The sequence below is a fragment of the Montipora foliosa genome, chromosome 3 (genome assembly GCF_036669935.1).
Source record: "Montipora foliosa isolate CH-2021 chromosome 3, ASM3666993v2, whole genome shotgun sequence".
Lineage (NCBI taxonomy): Eukaryota > Metazoa > Cnidaria > Anthozoa > Scleractinia > Acroporidae > Montipora > Montipora foliosa.
Window position 1 is genome coordinate 53,488,513 of NC_090871.1, and position 20,000 is coordinate 53,508,512.

Here is a 20,000-nt window from a genome sequence, read left to right on the forward strand (position 1 = left end):
TTTCAATTGTTTTGCTAAGTACTATTATGTCAATACTCTAAAAATTTCGACTTTCCAGGAGCTTGTCTCGTTGGTCTAGAGGATATCGGAAACTGCAAGGTGAAGCCATCGATCCGGGTTCAACTCTTTGCCTCGCCTATTTTGAATCTTCTCAGCTTTTTTAAAATCTTTGTTTCGTTGAAGTAAATTTGAAGTCTAAAGTAGACTGTACGTCGTATAAGTTGAATAAAAAGGGAAATGTCAGTTTGAGGGATGGAAAGAAGTGATGACCGTTCATAACAGGTACAAAATACTCCAAATTTGCATAAGTGGAGGAGAGCTAGACAAAGACTTTAGCTCGGATTGAATCTGTTTGCATGTTCAGCCGTGGTCGACGTGACCATGGTAGCGGAGAAGTAGACCTTAGACCTTACTCTCAATTTGGGGTGCTCGGTTTAGGAGGTGGGTGCCCATTTTGCCCTCAGTTTTAACATGGAGAAAGGATGGAATGCTTCCCTTTTAATACCTTTGTCAACTCAAGAGTTACTGACCAACGTTTGCAATGGTGCGAAGTGGTATGAAATGACGTGACTCGGTAGTCATACCATTTTTAAAATTCAAAAAATTTCCGCAAGCATATGCATGGGCAAAGTCCCACCTCCCCAGGGGTTTCAAATGCACACAATTAATTAAGAGATCAGGCAACTTTTACCCCACACACCTTTTTACCTTCTAGAAGTTTTAAGAAATCGCCCATTTTATTGAATTGTTTTGCATTGGTCCAGTCCCTCTGTGACAAAATATCACAAAATCAACATGTACAACTTTAAAGTAAAGAACTTTCCCTTTGTTTGGTTCCAGGCCCTAGCAAGAGTCCATCACCCAAGAGCTAGATTTACCCAAATTGTCCTAGTCGTCATCAGCGTCAGAAAAGTGTCTGGTTTTGAACCACGTTTTGCGGGAAAATAAACAATAAACAAATTGGCTAACTCAATGTTGTGCCCGATTCAAACCCTTTAGGAATAAAACGTTTTGTTCCAGGAATTTCCGTCTCATTTAAATGTGAACGCTACATTAAAATTTTTGTAATTTCCAAACATTTAGACATTTGCCTCCCGAAACAATTAATTTGCTTATTTAGCTTTGGCCAACCTTACAGAAACACAGAAAATACACATTCTCCGAGACTGTCACTTAATGATATTGTAAATGGAAAGTTGATATAGCAAGCTTAAAGAGTATACATGTCGCCTGACAAACATACCGCAAAAGCTTGGAGTTATTTTCAAGGGCCAAAATAACAAGACGGCTAGATCCTCAGTTATGGAAACAAACCCCTGATTTCTATCAAGTGATTAACTAATCCTGGAAGAGATGCTTACAAAACAAGGCACAAATGTAAGGACTTGGACAGTATCTTAATACTACTGAAATCTCATGGTACTTTAACTATAATAGGCATGATATCTTGTGTCTGACTGCTACTGAGGTATCAATGTTTGAATTGTTTTCAATAACTCATATAATCGAGGAAAGGAAAATAACATATCGACGTATCACAGTCCAAGTAAGTTTTTCTCACGTTTTGGACATCGTTTCTGAAAAAACAAAACAAGGAAGAAAGAAACAAGTAGTGGGTTAAATGGCAAAAATGAATTTCGTTCTGATTGACAAGTAAATAATATAACAATTGTCTTAATTCATTCATTTAACTGTTTGTGCTAGAGTTAATAGCAACAATTCCTATTCGCTGTTACTTTGACATGTACACTTGAAGACCTCAATAACTCAGTTCACTTGACATAAGCAATCGACAATCACCGATCAGTTTCACAGTCACTCCATCATAACACGGGCTCAAACAGCTAGCTATCTGCAGGATGCTGAAGTAGCTGACTCGGTGAATGCAGACAATATTTAATTTAGGTATTAGCCAAAGCAGTTCGAGTAAAAATATCCACTCTGGCAACCGTTTATAAAGCCATTTCTCTGTGAAGAACGTACCTGCTCCTTTCGACAAATTCCTGATTGAAAACATGTACAAAGTACAGTGATTCAGTCATTAAAGTTATATTTAAATAGCACTTACCATTCTTTACGTGTTTGAGCTTCCCAAATTCGAAGGTGACATCATCGCCAATTAGCACAAATGGTGCCCAGTATTTTATGGCCGAATAATTCTTTGTCCCCTGAAGAGATTTCATGGCATGGTGAAGAGCTGTACTTGCCCTTTTTCTATCTGCCAAGTGTTGGTAGAAACTCTCCATGAACATCCAGGTCGCTTCATCGTCGATTGCCCAGAGTGACACCAGAACAGACCGGGCACCAGCACACAGGAAAGCCCTGGCTATTCCCACAATACCCTCAGATTTTACCTCTCCCTGGCCACTATGACAGCAACTAAGCACAACCAGTTTTGCCTGAAGGCGAACTGCTTGAACATCGCCCAACGATAACATGTAATCTTCCTCTTCGGGGATCTTGGATGTGCGTTTGGGATTTGGGGCCAAAGCAATTTCTCCAGATCCGTCATCCCCATGTGCAGCAATGTGGATTAAGGCAACTGACTTCATTCTTTTCAGCACCTCAGCTTTGGTTGCATTTTTTCCTGTAAGAGGCACGGTCTGCAGAAGTTCTCCAATTATATCCACCTCTTTTTTTGCACAAGGCAGCTGTCCATACATGGGTTCACCAGTGCCGTAAGTGACTTCGCTCAAGCACGGATCACCTACAAGCAGCGCTTCATTCTTACTTTGGAAGTTGTCAGGTGCCATAGTGATCAATTTTAAAGCAGTCAGCGAGGGAATCACACGGATCCTGACAGAGTCACTCATTGCAGAAAAAGGAGCCAGGCAAAAGTGTCCATCAGGAACAAACACTAAGTCATCGCCCTGGATCAAGTCTGCTATAGGACTGATTAAGACATCATACAAGGGCTGCAAAGAGTGCACAGAGAAGCTCAAAGACTGAAAGGTTTCTTCAACACCATCCCTACTGCTCGAGAAGTCGCTACCTTGTCTTTCAAGAGAACGATTCTCGCATCGCAAAACAGCCCCTGCATTGACCTGTTCTAACGTACTTTTCACCAGAGACTTGGCAGTTCCATTTTCGATTTTCTTTTGTCTAAAATTTATCCTGATATCATCTCTTAGCAACCAGAAGCTGATCGTGTTCCCTTCAAGTGCTGTGAAAACAGTTTGTGAAGGCAGATCTTTCATAACCAAAGAGATAGTTACCTTCATCATAGGTTTCTCATCAATGCTGTATTGCATCTTTAAAATGTCTGCCAAAGCCTGTGCTCGTCCTTGCTCAGCAGCATACAAAGCTTCATCAACCTCTCCATTCTTCAAGAGTGCTGTCCACAGAGCGGTGTATGCAAACCCCTTTGTGTCACGAAAGCTTATTTTCCATGCATCCCCTGACTGAAGAAGACGCCTAACTTCATCAAAATAATAAACGCTTAGACGATAGTAATTAAGAGCTTTGCTAAAGGAGGCAAAAAAGTCATGAACATGACCAATATGATAACATGCGATTGCCAGCCCTATTGGGTCCTCAGTTTCCTGGCAAATACTAAGATGTTGATGGTGGTACTCTATGGCTTGCTTGAGATTACCAAGACTTCCATAAGCGATGCCGAGATTGCAATAGGCTCTTCCTTCTCCGGCCCTGTCCCCTACCTCTTTTGCAATACTGAGATCTTGATGGTGGTACTCTATGGCTTGCTTGAAATTACCAAGACTGTCATAAGCGATGCCGAGATTGCCATAAGCTCCTCCTTCTCTGGCCCTAGCCCCTACCTCTTTTGCAATACTAAGATGTTGATGGTGGTACTCTATGGCTTGCTTGAAATTACCAAGACTTTCATAAGCGTTGCCAAGATTGCCATAAGCTCTTCCTTCTTCGGCCCTGTCCCCTACCTCTTTTGCAATACTAAGATCTTGATGGTGGTACTCTATGGCTTGCTTGAAATTACCAAGACTTCGATAAGCGTTGCCGAGATTGCCATAAGCTCTTCCTTCTCCGGCTCTGTCCCCTACCTCTTTTGCAATACTAAGATCTTGATGGTGGTACTCTATGGCTTGCTTGAAATTACCAAGACTGTCATAAGCGTTGCCGAGATTGCCATAAGCTCTTCCTTCTTCGGCCCTGTCGCCTACCTCTTTTGCAATACTAAGATCTTGATGGTGGTACTCTATGGCTTGCTTGAAATTACCAAGACTTTTATAAGCGTTGCCGAGATTGCAATAAGCTCTTCCTTCTCCGGCCCTGTCCCCTACCTCTTTTGCAATACTAAGATCTTGATGGTGGTACTCTATGGCTTGCTTGAAATTACCAAGACTTTGATAAGCGTTGCTGAGATTGCAATAAGCTCTTCCTTCTCCGGCCCTGTCTCCTACCTCTTTTGCAATTTTAAGACCTTGATGGTAGTAGTCTATGGCTTGCTTGTAATTACCAAGACTGTAATAAGCATTGCCGAGATTGCCATAGGTTGCTCCTTCTCCGGCCCTGTCCCCTACCTCTTTTGCAATACTAAGATCTTTATGGTGGTACTCTATGGCTTGCTTGAAATTACCAAGACTTTGATAAGCGTTGCCGAGATTGCCATAAGCTCTTCCTTCTCCGGCCCTGTCCCCTACCTCTTTTGCAATACTAAGATGTTGATGGTGGTACTCTATGGCTTGCTTGAAATTACCAAGACTTTGATAAGCGTTGCCGAGATTGCCATAGGCTGCTCCTTCTCCGGCCCTGTCCCCTACCTCTTTTGCAATACTAAGATGTTGATGGTGGTACTCTATGGCTTGCTTGAAATTACCAAGACTGTAATAAGCATTGCCGAGATTGCCATAGGCTGCTCCTTCTCCGGCCCTGTCCCCTACCTCTTTTGCAATACTAAGATCTTTATGGTGGTACTCTATGGCTTGCTTGAAATTACCAAGACTGTCATAAGCGTTGCCGAGATTGCCATAAGCTCTTCCTTCTCCGGCCCTCTCTCCTACCTCTTTTGCAATACTAAGATGTTGATGGTGGTACTCTATGGCTTGCTTGAAATCACCAAGACTTTGATAAGCGTTGCCGAGATTGCAATAAGCTCCTCCTTCTCCGGCCCTGTCCCCTACCTCTTTTGCAATACTAAGATCTTGATGGTGGTACTCTATGGCTTGCTTGAAATTACCAAGACTGTCATAAGCATTGCCGAGATTGCCATAAGCTCTTCCTTCTCCGGCCCTGTCCCCTACCTCTTTTGCAATACTAAGATGTTGATGGTGGTACTCTATGGCTTGCTTGAAATTACCAAGACTTTGATAAGCGTTGCTGAGATTGCAATAAGCTCTTCCTTCTCCGGCCCTGTCTCCTACCTCTTTTGCAATTTTAAGACCTTGATGGTAGTAGTCTATGGCTTGCTTGTAATTACCAAGACTGTAATAAGCATTGCCGAGATTGCCATAGGTTGCTCCTTCTCCGGCCCTGTCCCCTACCTCTTTTGCAATACTAAGATCTTTATGGTGGTACTCTATGGCTTGCTTGAAATTACCAAGACTTTGATAAGCGTTGCCGAGATTGCCATAAGCTCTTCCTTCTCCGGCCCTGTCCCCTACCTCTTTTGCAATACTAAGATGTTGATGGTGGTACTCTATGGCTTGCTTGAAATTACCAAGACTTTGATAAGCGTTGCCGAGATTGCCATAGGCTGCTCCTTCTCCGGCCCTGTCCCCTACCTCTTTTGCAATACTAAGATGTTGATGGTGGTACTCTATGGCTTGCTTGAAATTACCAAGACTGTAATAAGCATTGCCGAGATTGCCATAGGCTCTTCCTTCTCCGGCCCTGTCCCCTACCTCTTTTGCAATACTAAGATCTTTATGGTGGTACTCTATGGCTTGCTTGAAATTACCAAGACTTTGATAAGCGTTGCCGAGATTGCCATAAGCTCTTCCTTCTCCGGCCCTGTCCCCTACCTCTTTTGCAATACTAAGATGTTGATGGTGGTACTCTATGGCTTGCTTGAAATCACCAAGACTTTGATAAGCGTTGCTGAGATTGCAATAAGCTTTTCCTTCTCCGGCCCTGAGACCCACTTCCTTAAAAATGGCTAATGCTTCTGTGTAATTTGATATGGCCTGATTAAAGTCAGCTGTGCCCTGATAGTATCTACCAAGATTGAAATAAGCCAAACCCTTGCCTTGTCTGTCTCCCTCCTTTCTTGCAACGCTAAGCTCTTGCATATGACGCTCCAAAAGGTCCAACTTTTTATCCACCATTGCTGATAATCAAAACCAGGAAGTTTTTCTCAGAAATCTGGGGTGCACCTAGAAGATAAATGAACGAGAAGACAATAGGTTCAATGCTCTGAGTACAGGATGCTAAACCGGCACAGCAAGATTAATTGAACAGTGAAGGAATTACTATCTTAAGCTAGTATTTCGAAAGAAATATGCCTTTCTTCATCAGGGTTTCCCAAGGAATGATTTCGGCTAATGGAGACAGTTGTTACAGAATAAATACTTGGGCATTTAACAGACTAAGAGCGTTTTATACAATAATAATCACCGAACATTAAAAATAAAAATTCTATTATGTAAATGAGGGAAAAACAGCCTATAGAAAAGCGATGGCATCCCATTTCATCTTTCTTATCTAAAGCTAATTAAAAGCTCCTAACAGGAGGGGATGCCACTAAGAGTGTATTATTCAATTTTCTGAAATTGACATCAAACTCATAATTTTTATTTCATGTCTAAATCTACCCAATGTCGGAATTGCTTTTTTTTTCGTCACAATTTTTTTTGTCTGGATACCTGGTTATTCCATGTATTTTGATCCAGGGACTTTGAATGAGCTAATTGAACTGCTCACACGTTTCCATTGAGAAAGGCTGCTCGTCAGGACAGAATTGGCCGTTTTTATACTAGAGATGCATAATCCGGTTATTCAAATTATGCCTTTCCCTCTTTTTCTCCATATGCCAAAATCATTCATTGGGAAACCCTGATGAAGAAAGGCATTTCGAAAATTGGCTTAAGACAGTTATTCCCTCTCACTGCTCAATTAATCTTGCTGTGCCAGTTTAGCATCCTGTAGTCAGGACATTGAAACTATTGTGTTTTCGTATTTCTCGGCGTTGTTTAAAAAAGTAGGTACGCAATGCGTACATGTGGGTAGCCACTTGGACACCATACTACCAATGGAGTCTTAAGTATGCTGTTCGTTTTCATTTGGGTTCTAACCATTTACTATACTAGCTCTCTACGAACTTCATTGGCTTCCCATTGCCTATCGAATCAGGTTTAAGATTTGGGTACAGCGATTTGCCCACTGCATCTTGATCCGATTTGGAGAGGTAATAACAAAAATTGTGCCTGCCCACATGAATGGGCATCACACATGGCAGTGAAAGGGGAGCACGGATTAACCCTTAACACCGGCTAAATCCAAACTGGAATGTAAAATTACAAACTGGAATGTTTGATTCAGTACAGTTTTAACCAGTAGGAATCAAATATCAAGTGGTGGCTTATCAGTACTGAAGCAGTTGACTGTTTCATACCCTCTCCGCCAATCGTAATTCTTGTGATGACAAGATGTCTGGCTTAAATCAAACCACAACTGAAGCAGGTTTGTCCGAGCCAATGAAAAGCAACCACGTTCCAGGGTTCTCCTTATTAGGTGGTAACCGGTAAAATCTACCTCTTGTAAGAGCACTTATTACCGCCTGCAAACGCTCAGAAGTCGCTTATCCGTTGCAGAACGTCCAACATTAACCAAATGCTTTACCGGTTTGAAAAGGCCCCAACCAGTTGTGCTGAAAACTAGGGAGAGCCCTGTGTTCGTGCCAACTTTTTTACACATCATTTATTCTTTAATTTCTTTATGAACATAAAGCAATCTTTGACTCACCGTCAATATTGAAACTATTTGTGACCTTCAGGCAGACAATTTTCATATAATCACTGTTTAATTTATGGGAGCAAAAATGACTTGCAATACGGACTTGTTCCTTACCAGCCAAATCGCAGTCAAGGCATGCTATTTTTTGAGAAAGCTGCATTACTTATAATTTTTACACACGCGCACTGATAATTAAAGAAAAAACAGCAATTACATGTACTTACTTCGCCCGTTGTGGATGAATGTTGGCATTTGCAGGCAGATCTGGATTTGATCCCAATCAAACAAACACTTATTAAGCCCTTAATGTACGAGCTCTTGCGATGAATTGCACGCTCCTTAGAACCTTTGTAATAAGAAACATCGACTGCTTTTCTTGCCGCGTCTTAGCACTTAAATAAATCTAATTAGAGATCATATATCGACAATTCAATCCATAGCTGTTGCCAAGTCGAAGTCAAATTTTTTTTACATTCTGTAAATAATTATTTGCCTTGGAAGCCTAGCTTCAGCGGGGAACTAGAAAGGAAAAATAAAAGAACAAGGAGAAAAAACAGCTTTGAATCATTCTCTGGTAAATTCAATTATTGTGATTGTGAATTGAATTACATTGTAGACACGTGCCCGTAACATTTGCGCTGGTGTTGGTGTCGTTTAAATTGGCGTGACGTATAGTTTTCCTTTGCTTATTCACTGATGTTGGCCGCCTTAGTTCCAGAAGCATATGAACAGTGATGCATTTATATCTCTTTGCATATAGGTCCATATACTAAAAAGTTGTCTCACTGATAACTGCGTCAAGTCTCGTGGACTTGTTTAGTTGACTGATTTCGTACGCGAAAAGCTTGATTGCCCAGAGAGCCTTCCAACTGATTCAGTCACACAACCCGACTTATTCAGTTGACCCGGAGAACAGCAAAAGTTACTGCGAGTGCGAGGAAAATCGTAGGGATGGTCTTCCGCTATTATCCGGCGCTATTCATGTCAATAACTGATTCAGTTGTAAATTAATGGTAACCGGCTGATTCAGTTGGATCTTCTAACTCGAGAGCAGAGAAATGAAAAGGTGTCCATTGCCGGCTTGTCCTATTTGCTGAGAGCATTGTTCTATAAACCTTATTAACAGAAATTTCTTTTTCACCTTGTTGCTCTCGTTCCCTACTAAAGTGAATCAGTTGACTGATTTCGTACAGTTAGTCACGGTAACTGAGACGCCGATTTATACCCAGAGAGCCTTCCAACTGATTCAGTCACCCGGTCGGACTTATTCAGGAAAAACAAGTGCCTCTATGTTTCAGTCCGTAAAAAACAGCAAAAAAGAGGATCTAAATAATTATGTTCAGTGAAAACCGGCCGAATTGTTGCCCATGAAAACCTGCATGTTTCCGATATGACAACTGGAAAACAAACTGTTCAATAATACCCAAGGAAAAATTCGGAAATTTATCTGCCATTTCTGAGGATGATGGCGTGAGCTTTCGTTTGTTCCGTGCTTTGCACTGTCATAAAGCACACTGTTTAAACCAATGAGAGCGGGCGTTATATAGTATTATCATTATACTAGTATTATGTATAATTTATATAATATTATTACATAAATATCATAGTAATAAAAATAATAAGTAAAATAAGAAATATATGCACCCTCACAGCCGTACAGCCACCTTGCGCAATTTTTTTGTTTTTCTTGAAAAAATATTTTAATCACATTTTCTGAATGAAACTTGCACCTAGATTATGAATAAATTTCGCTCTCTCTCTGAACTTTAACGAACAAGAAATCCTTTCCAACCTACAAGACATACACGGTGTGGTGGTCTGCAGGTTTTAGAGAATTATATTGACCACAAGCATGCTAATTCCGTTGTATGTGTCGAAAACACTGATGTATAAACTATCCAGAAACTAGTGCGTGCGTGTCAAGGTGGCTCAAACCAGCTTCAACCATTTTTGAGGGAATGTCTCATTAGACGGACTAACTCTATAACGCTGTTTCACTTAACGGCAATGTTATGGTACCACATGAAACGCTGCTGATAATCGTTAAACAAGATGCACATGTTACTGTGACGTAATAAATTACCATGACAACAGAAGAACCATCTAAAAACGCCCTATATTTTGTGTTAAAGCACTTAGTATCTCAAAAAGGAACTAAATGAGTCCCCCATTTTTTATTGCTGAAAAGCGATTAGCAGGCTAAGATGAAACTCTTTGCGAAGTTAAAAAAAAGTCTGGAGCAGATTCAGAACCACATTAAAATTCCCAATTGTGAAGGTGGCTATGAATCTGCTGCAAAGAATTTTTTTAAACTTTGCAATGAGTTTTGTCTTAGCGTGCCAATTACTCTCCAGCAATAAAAAAATGGGAGTCACCGAGTTCATTTTTGAGATATTCGCGTTTAAAGATAAAATATAGCGTGTTTTTCAGTGGCTATCTTGTTTTCATGGTAACTTCGCCACTGTGCTACAACTTCGGTTATAAATAGTTGAAATTTCACTAGAACAGCAAGTCAAGCGCAAGTCAAGTTTTTAAAACTGAGCAAAGGTTAATCCGCGCTCCCCTTTCACTGCTATGTGTGATGCCCATTCATGTGGGCAGGCGCAATTTTTCTTATTACATCTCCATCGGACTCCAAATCGATCATAATGCCGTGGGCATATCGTCGTACCCAAATCATCTATATCAAAAACACCTTTTAAAAGCAATTAATAAGAAAATAATAACCGTTAGTTTCACGGGCAGTGATACAATCTGGCTGCACTGATCAATGTACTCGCTTCAGGGACAACTGGAAGAGTGAGTGCTCGCAGTCTCGTACAACGATACATGATTACATGGTCTTACATATCTTGCTTACTCGATTTTCGCAATTGGAGCGATTGCTGAATACCCGTCCACAAAGGAGCATTTACGTTCACGACGCTAGCCGCAGTGCCGAACTGAACGAAAGTGGTTTTTGCGCAGTTTGCGTCAGATAGAGTGAATTCAGTAGAATGGCTGGTGCTGCAGTGCCTTAGTCGACTTATGGTTAAATTGAGCTGAGTAGAGTGGCTTGTGCCCAGTGCCGCAGTGCTCATGGATTAATGAACGAGGTATATCCAACAACAGGACTGCGGCAGCACTGTGGCAGCAGTGTTTTTAGGGTCCATTTCTTATTGCCGGGTTTTGACATTAAGTCTGTAATAGGTAGATTTCGCAAAGAGATTTTCTGCTCAATATCTTAATTTAAGTGATTTAATTTAAAGCTCACCCGCACGTGTGAGCAAAAGCCCAGCCTCTGTATCCAGAGAAGAATCCAACACTTTATAACTTCTCATGTGTGCCTTAATGTCCTTATCACATTTTGCTATTATTACGCATTGACCATTTGCTGGATTGTCAGAACTTGGGCCACAAATTCCCCCAACAAACTCAGAATAGAACCGCATGCAGTCATAATGGTCTGTGTGCTTGTCCTTATCTCTTGCGTGACAGCTCTGACGACACAATTACGGCACAACTCACGAAAGTCATGAAGCGTTGGACTGGTTCAATGGTTGGTTGAGGGCTTCGAGGAAAATCCAAGAAGCGTATGCTTACATAAAGGGGGATACCTTTCTTTGTTTGTTTTGCAGGTATGTTCACAAAGTGAATTAAGGAAACTTGTTTGCGCAAAAATATGGAATGGAATGAATCTTGCTAGTATGCAAATTTTTAGGTCAGTTATTTTAATTATCGGATATGTCACTCTTAAACCAAGACAGTTACATTTCAATGACATGTTCCCCTTGACCTACAGTAGTTCCAGTCAATTCACGTTGTATTGTGTCAGTAAACCTAGAGTCTCGAATTGTTTAGTGAATAAATCGAGATTAGCGTGTGTGATTTCAGTATACCTTGCCTCTGCTTTGGTGGTCAAAGGTCGACTTTTGTTGACAAACAGCATGTTGAAATTGAGCCTCAAAAAACCTCCGTTTCATTTACCCAAAAAAAATTTATTGAATTTAATTGCAGCGGAAACATTGCTTATTCCGGTGATTATAGTCTCGTTTGAGAAAGCCATGTACCAAGATGCTTTTTGACGGTCAAATTTCGCACAAATTTGGCACTGACCCCTTGCAAAATGAATTTCAAGCTTTCTGTTAAGTTCTGGAAATTTCTAGAAATTTCTAAAATGTGACAGCTTTATTCCAGAGTCAAATTCCAGCTTTTATTCCAGAAATTGTTTTCCAGTTTTTGCAAGTTTTGGGTTCTTTCAAAAGCTGGAAATAGCTTGAATTTGATACATTTATCAGGTGCTGCCAGGAAATGACAGTTTCTTCCAGTCTTCACTTCTTGCAGGAAACTGGAAATAAACTAGCAATAGTCTACAGCTTGTTAACAATTTTCACATTTCTCAAATGAAACAAATTTTTAGTTTATTACAGTTTCTATTCTATAAATTCAACTCTTTTCAGATAAAAACTTAAAGAAATGTTTAGCATGCAGTTTCTTATTATGTATAAAATTTAAGTAAGAAAATTCCCTTGTAGAACCAGACATTATGTAAACGCTATGTAAAGTTGATCATATAACTATGTTGAGCTATATAAAGGCTATTTACTGCTCCTTAATTGCTATGTAATAGCTATGTAACTTGCTACATTACATAGTTCAGTCGGTGTAAAGGTATGCCATTACTATTGCAATACTATTTAAAGGTCACATAGATCTCTGAAATAGCTTATGAATGTGAATGTGATATCTTTCGAGTTAATACATTTACTTAGCTTACGGAATGTCCTTTAAAGGCTCCAAACTTTGAACATAAAAGCACTCTGTACACGGAGAAATGAAAAAATTTATTCCGATGTATTCAATAGATTGTGAGAAACACCAATCAACGGATTACCTTGTTTGATGCTCTCTGAGTCTCATAATCGGCCTTATTCCAAAAGGAACATGATGCATTACTCTCGAAAATTACACACTCCAAGTCAGCACTTAATCCTTTCAATAAACTCCAGTATCTTTCGAATCTTGCTCCGTAGAAAGATTGTCATCCTCCGCCATCTTGGATAACACGTGAGAGACCGGACTGGGAACTAGTGAGTCCTTTTCGTTTTGGTCAGCAGTCAGCAGTAACCAGTCCAGCTCTTACAGGTTTTGCGCGGTTGTATTCAAACGTTTCATCTACGATCACTCTTTTGTGGTGACGGTTTTTTTGTTAGTTTTACTCTTTAAATACTGATCCAGGCAAGGAAATGCTTACAACAACTCAAGTAAAAAGGTAAGCGTTAACTTGAAGCGAATAACATTTGATTTGATGCCTTGTTGTCTTCAAAATGAGGAACGATTTACATGCATGTAGAATTCACATTTTCAGAGTCAAATTCCAGCTTTTATTCCAGAAATTGTTTTCCAGTTTTTGCAAGTTTTGGGTTCTTTCAAAAGCTGGAAATAGCTTGAATTTGATACATCTAATGGACCTCGACAACAATCTATCGCCCATCGAGTCGAAATCAAAGTGAGCTGTATTTCTTAAAATAATATTTACCAACTGTGCTGTTATGTAGAACACTGAAATCAAATGGAAAATTCTCTGGTAACTTATGGGTTCAACAAAGACAGAGAACGAATCGAACACCTTACATGGATCTGTGATCAACTCTGCACAATCTTCAGGTAAAAAAAAAATAATTGGAAATGTGACAGCCAAGGATTATTTGAAAGAAAGCTTGTCATCTATTTTGTGCCTCATTATTCAAGGAAAAGGTTCTTCATGTAAACGGTTTGATCCTGAAATTTAGTTTGTTGCAATATTGCGCATATTTGAAACGATTGAGTTTCTTCTCTTCACGCACGTAATGAAATAGGAAGGGGTTTTTGCATCTAATAGCAAATATGTTGTTTGTTTCAAAAGTTGTTCGCTGGAAAAGGTGGCCTTTATGAATTCATCATGTTTTATGATATGCGAACGTAACTGGATAGTTTTTATGGCAATAGTAAAGCATTATCTTGTCAAAATGAGGTTAGCGTCTTTCTGGTGTGTTAAGTTAATTTATAAATCGTGAGTTTGTATTTGCCGTCTGCCGCGTAACCTTGATTTCCTCTCTCAAAATTACCTCCAGAACCTACTTTTTGCGTAAATAAGCATTTAGAATGATGTTCTTGTTTTGCATAAAGCAAGCTAACAAAATCTGTACCTTGCTGAGTTCGCATTTGTTAGCGTTAACAGTATTTTCGGTCCGATGTTTCCGTTTGATGAGGGGTATATTGTTTTGGTCTCCCATCCAAACACTAACCCTGCCCAACAGGGATTAACTTCAGTGAACTTTGGTATTACAAAGCTGTCAGATGTTCAGAGGGCACGCTTAAACTTGTGGTGAAAAGAAGTTGTGAGGGAACTTGAAAATTATCAACATGTCAGCCCAGAAGACAATGTTTCTCGCTTCTCCTTTATTTGTTATTCTTCAGTGCCTTCTGATTTTCTGTAACACGCACCACAGGCAACCCAGTGTATGCTTCACGGAAGCATCTCGTTATAATAATTATTATTATTATTGCGTGCTTTTACTTGGTGTAAAAGCGAACTTGTTTTTTGTGGTTGGCTTGTAGAACGAGGAATAATCATTATAATTATTGCGTGCCTTTACTTGGTGTGAAAGCGAACTTTTTTTTCACCAATAGAACCATTGGTATGACATAATTTTCTATTAGTATCAATCGTACCATTTGTACCAATGGACCATTGGAATTACCCTGTACCCAGCTAGATCACATGAGAAAATAATTTCACCAGTAAAACCATTAGAATGACATCATTTTCTATTGGTACCAATGGACCATCAGAATTGCCTTGTACCTAGCCAGACCACATGAGAAAATAATTTATCTAGTAGAACCATTGGAATGACATCATTTTCTATTGGTACGATTGGTACCAATGGACCATCATAATTGGGAAAATAGTGAAAGTCCCCTTAATGAAATGCATATTCACCAACAGAACCATTGGAATGACATTCTTTTCTATTGGTACCAATCCTACCATTGGTACCAATGGACTATTGGAATTGACGAATCGTATCCGTTTGTGTATATTGGACATAACTAAATTGTGACGCCGATGAACAATAAAGTAGCTGCTATTTCCAAAATGATGGAATTACTTGGTGATACATAACCTTGTCTTGGAGAGTAAATTTTTGACTCAGCAGAAACAATGGTCAACCCCGGGGTCAACCTCAAGAGTTTGGGCGATTGTGATCTTTGTTTTTGGCTTTGCTCATTTATTGTCAAACTCTATAACACTTGACAGAAAAAGAAACTTACGAAAACCCGGTACCTTGCCATCATTTGACACAAAATTAATCACGGCGCCCGCTGAATTCCGGCCATGTCACTTTCGATTTTGCGATTAATTTGTGCAACCAAAAGTACAATAACAAAATTGAACGTAGCAAAAATCTCCCCAAAATGTTTGTCGCTGATCTTTTTATATTCTATATTCACGGTTCAAAGTTAATGTTGTTTTCATGTCGTAAATATGTTATTCTCGAACGACGGTCCAGGAAACTTCCTTCTGCTCTTTCTAAAAACTGTGTCTCAATTTACTTTTGCATCAATATTTGTTTTTGCATAAAGCAAGCTAACAAAATCTGTACCTTGCTGAGTTCGCATTGGTTAGCGTTAATAGTATTTTCGGTCCAATGCTCCTGTTTTACGAAGGGGTATATGTTTGAGGTCACCCATCCAGTTCCTAACCCCGCCGGACAGGGTTAACTCTAGTAAACTTTAGTATTACAAAGCTGTCAGATGCTCAGAGGGCACGCTTAAACTTGAGGTGAAAGAAGATGTGAGGGAGCTTGAAAATTATCAACATGTCAGCCCAGAAGCCAATGTTTCTCACTTCCCATTTATTTTCTTCAATCTTTCTGGGTTCAGTACTTTGCTAGTAACCACATGTCTTCTCAGGCTATTTACCCAAGACTTCTATCATGACACTACAATGATAGACAATACCAAATCAATATCGTGCACTGTTAGAGCTAAATATTACGCAAGGACAACTTGAATCTCCTGGAAGACAACACACAGCTCAGTTGACATTTTATATGGAACTAGACCCTCCGTGAGGGTACACTGGGTTGCCTGTGGTACGTGCACCGTTCCAAACAATTTTTTTCAAGTCATACCAGAAGAGGCCCTTTGGCTCACAGGTCCTCACACGTTCGTACGACGAAACAGATCTGTCCTTGCGTAATATGTAGCTCTAACAGTGCACGATATTGTTTTGGTATTGTCTATCATTGTAGTGCCATGGTAGAAGTCTTGGGTAAATAGTCTGAGAAGACATGTGGTTACTAGCAAAGTACTGAACCCAGAAAGATTGAAGAAAATAAATGGGAAGTGAGAAACATTCAGCTTCTGGGCTGACATGTTGATAAACTTCTTTTCACCACAAGTTTAAGCGTGCCCGCTGAGCATCTGACAGCTTTGTAATGCCGAAGTTCACTGAAGTCAATCCCTGTTCGGCGGGGTTAGTGTTTGGATGGGAGACAAAAACAATATACCCCTCATAAAACAGAAGCATCGGACCGAAAATACTATTAACGCTAACAAATGCGAACTCAGCAAGGTACAGATCTTGTTAGCTTGCTTTATGCAAAAACAAATATTGATGCAAAAGTAAATAACTATTGATACACAGTTTTTAGAAAGAGCAGAAGGAAGTCTCCAGGACGGTCGATCGAGAATAACATATTTACGACATGAAAACAACATTAATTTTGAACCGTGAATATAGAATATAAAAAGTTACGATCAGCGACAAACATTTTGGGAGATTTTTGCTACGTTCAAATAAATCGGCAAATCGAAAGTGACATGGCCGGAATTCAGCGGGCGCCGTGATTAAGTTACCGCGGCATGTTTACTCGCCAAACAGTGAAGCATATGTGTCAAATGATGACAAGATACCGGGTTTTTGTAAGTTTCTTTTTCTGTCAAGTGTTTTAAAGTTTGACAATGAAATGAGCGAAGTCAAAACAAAGATCACAATCGCACAACTCTTGTTTATGCAAAGTCAAAATTTACTCTCCAAGACGCGTTCGACGTTATTTATCACCAGGTAATTCCATCATTTTGGAAATGGCAGCTACTTTATTATTCATCTGCGTCACAATTTTTCACTGATTTTGGGGCTCATTTTGTTGAAACTCAAGCACGCTTCCAACAGACCTGAATCACATTTCAACACATGTATGCAAATTTGCTAAGCTCGAAAATTTATACACAACATGATAAATTTACAAAAGCTGGAAATTTCACAGAAATATTTTCCAGCGAAACATTTATCGAAACAAGCAACATATTTGCTATAAGAGGCAAGAAACCCTTCCTATTTCACTTGCGTGCGTGCAAGCGAAACACACAATCACAAAGCATATGCAATTAAATAAATTTCTGACAGTTCACATCAAACCCTTTTCGAAAGAACCTTGACCGTACATAATAAAGCACAAAAGAGACAACAAGCTTTCATTCAAATAATTTTTCACTGTCACATTTCCAATTTTTTTTAACCTTTGCAGAGTTGAGTACAAAATAAATGTTACTTGCCAGACAAACAGGCAAACTTTAAATAGATGCGACTTCAGTAAACACTGTGAGACACAACAGAGATCACAGATCTACTTGTGGTGTTCGATTCCTTCTCTGAAGTTGTTGCACCCGTAAGTTACCAGAGAAATTTCCATTTGGTTTCAGTGTTGTACGTAACACCACCTTGGCGAAATATTAAAAGTACAGCTCATTTTGATTTCGGCTAGACGGGCGAAAGATTCACGCTGTCGAAGTCCATTACTCGTCGCTTTTAAGATTCCAGATCTTTATGTTTCACCGCCTGTCTTGACGTTCCATTCTTGAGCTCCATATGGGTATATTTTCTTTAAAGATGTACTAAAACGCCATTCGCGTTACAATGACTTCCGACGCCATTACAGGTTAATTGTGCAGAGCAAGCTATGCATTACCCCAGCCCCCTCAAACCTAACAAAATACGCAAAGAAGACTCTATGCACAAAGACACCACTTAGCAGGGGAGTGACAGGCAAGACTTTTACCGACACGGAAAAAAATACTAAAAAAAAAACGGAAATCTACCCATTTTCCGACTGGATTGCCATAGGCAACCCAGTAATAAATTGCTGTGTTACTTCACTACCACATGTAAGCAAGGCGTGTCTAAAATTTCCAAAGAGGACAGGAATTTCTTCTTTCCGACAAATAATTAATTAATAGGCTGGTAGCCAGGTTTTTAACCTCAGAAAAGGATCTGTTCGTCGTGCGAACGTGTGAGGACCTGTGAGCCAAAGGGCCTCTGCTGGTATGACTTCTGGGTGACCCCTTAAATGGTCTTAATGACCCCCCAACTTGAAAAAAATTGTCTGGAACGGTGCACGTACCACAGGTAACCCAGTGTACCCTCACGGAGGGTCTAGTTAAATTTAAAAGAGGGGTTGGCGCAGTGGTAAGATCTCTGCCTTCCAACCCTAAGGTCCCGGGTTCCATTCCCGGTTCTGCCGAGACTGGAATATTTGGCGACCTTCTTTCCCGCTAAAGTTCACTCAGCTTTCCATCCTTCCAAGGTCGGTAAAATGAGTACCAGCATGCATGGACTGCTTAGAAGCGGCTGCAATTTGCGCCTGTATATGCTTCCAGTCCACTGGGGGTAAACTGATCATTGTAAAGCGCCCTTGAGACGTTAGTGATAAGGGTGCTATATAAATGCACCACTTTACTTTTTTTTTTACTTTTTAAAACAAGAACCCAATTCAAAGATTTTGGCATGAATTAAATGCTTAGGTTCACGCAATAAAAATATATAACTGCTTTAAAATCTGTCGTCTAATTGTTTTTGTCTGTGAGCTATGGTAATAACTGTTAATAGCTTGACTACAATGGATTTTTTGTAGTTTCCAGCACATTTCTGATTTGCTGGAATATTATTTTATAGGAGCAGGATAATTATGTATGTGTTGTGTATTTTCTGTTTCGAATCTATGTAGAAACTATGTTGAAACTATTTTTATTTTTGGACACAAAAACCCCATAACATAGCCTTTACATATGCTATGTAAAGGTTCCATTTGACTAGCTAAAACATAGCATTTCCTTTCAAAATATATACATGAGGCATACGTATATAACATAGCCTTTGAATAAGGCTTCTGTATCCAATTTATGTATATCATAAAATACCATTTACATAAGGTCGTTACAAAGGATTTACATAGATTACACAGTGTCTGGTTCTACAAGGGAAGGTACAAAACATGACTGCCTGATTACCACTAAACCACTAATGACCAATAACTTTATAGTTAAACAAAGTATTCAATGATCTTTGGTAGTTCTTTATACAGACAAGAAAATGATGCCTGTTTTTGTTGTGCATTTGACTGCTTACAGTAAGAAGCTTAGTAAAGTTACTCGTTATAAATTTAAAAAGTTACCAATGGCTGAATTGCCTTAAAGGAACCAAAAGCTGAAACCATCAAGGAATAAAATTAACTGGTGGGAAAAGGCACAGGAAAATCATGAAAAACTGAAATGACCTTGAAAAAAGCTGGAAATTAATACATGATCTTCACATGCTTTCATTTAATAGCATGCAGGAATGTCTAGAAAACTCTAGAAAGCAGCATTTGTAACAAGCTGGAAAAAGCTGGAAAAACCTGATTTGATCCCAGATTATGATTTCTGGAATAAAGCTGGCAATTTCTTCCCTAATTAGCATGTTTCATTAACATTCTAGAATTTTCTAGAATTTTCCAGAAAAGGAAACTGGTAAATTCTAGGAATTTCTAGAAATTGTTTTTGTCATATTCTAAGCAAAATTCTGGAAATAACCAGAATATTCCAGATTTATTTTGCAAGGGTCTGTAATCAATCTGAAAGGTCAAGTTTTAAAATTTGGTCAAAATTCCAGTTTTGGTATATTGTACCGTTAACAGTGCTAAATGGTGAATGAATTACTCTAGCTGTGCCATGTTTTGATTTTCAAGTTACTCGTTCGTTATTTCAAAAAGAGCGATTGAAACAAGCGACATTTTGGAGTCGTTTTCACTCGCTCGCAAGGCCCCATACCGAAAAAGTCGCCGTCC

At 39.5% G+C, this 20,000-nt stretch overlaps 1 protein-coding gene across 7 annotated transcripts in view; it reads right to left on the bottom strand.

Annotated features, from left to right (window-relative positions):
• Nucleotides 1-1,439: 1,439 nt before the first annotated feature.
• LOC137997686 (tetratricopeptide repeat protein 28-like) overlaps nt 1,440-20,000 on the bottom strand; it is a 24,938-nt gene continuing 6,377 nt past the window's right edge. For all 7 annotated transcript variants that reach the window (XM_068843855.1, XM_068843853.1, XM_068843850.1 and 4 more), the window contains 2 exons: nt 2,069-6,290; nt 1,440-1,577 (listed from right to left, as the gene is read on the bottom strand). In XM_068843855.1, coding sequence (XP_068699956.1) covers nt 1,558-1,577; nt 2,069-6,242 — 4,194 coding nt within the window. In that variant the 5' untranslated portion in view covers nt 6,243-6,290 and the 3' untranslated portion in view covers nt 1,440-1,557. The remainder of the gene's footprint in view (nt 1,578-2,068; nt 6,291-20,000) is intronic.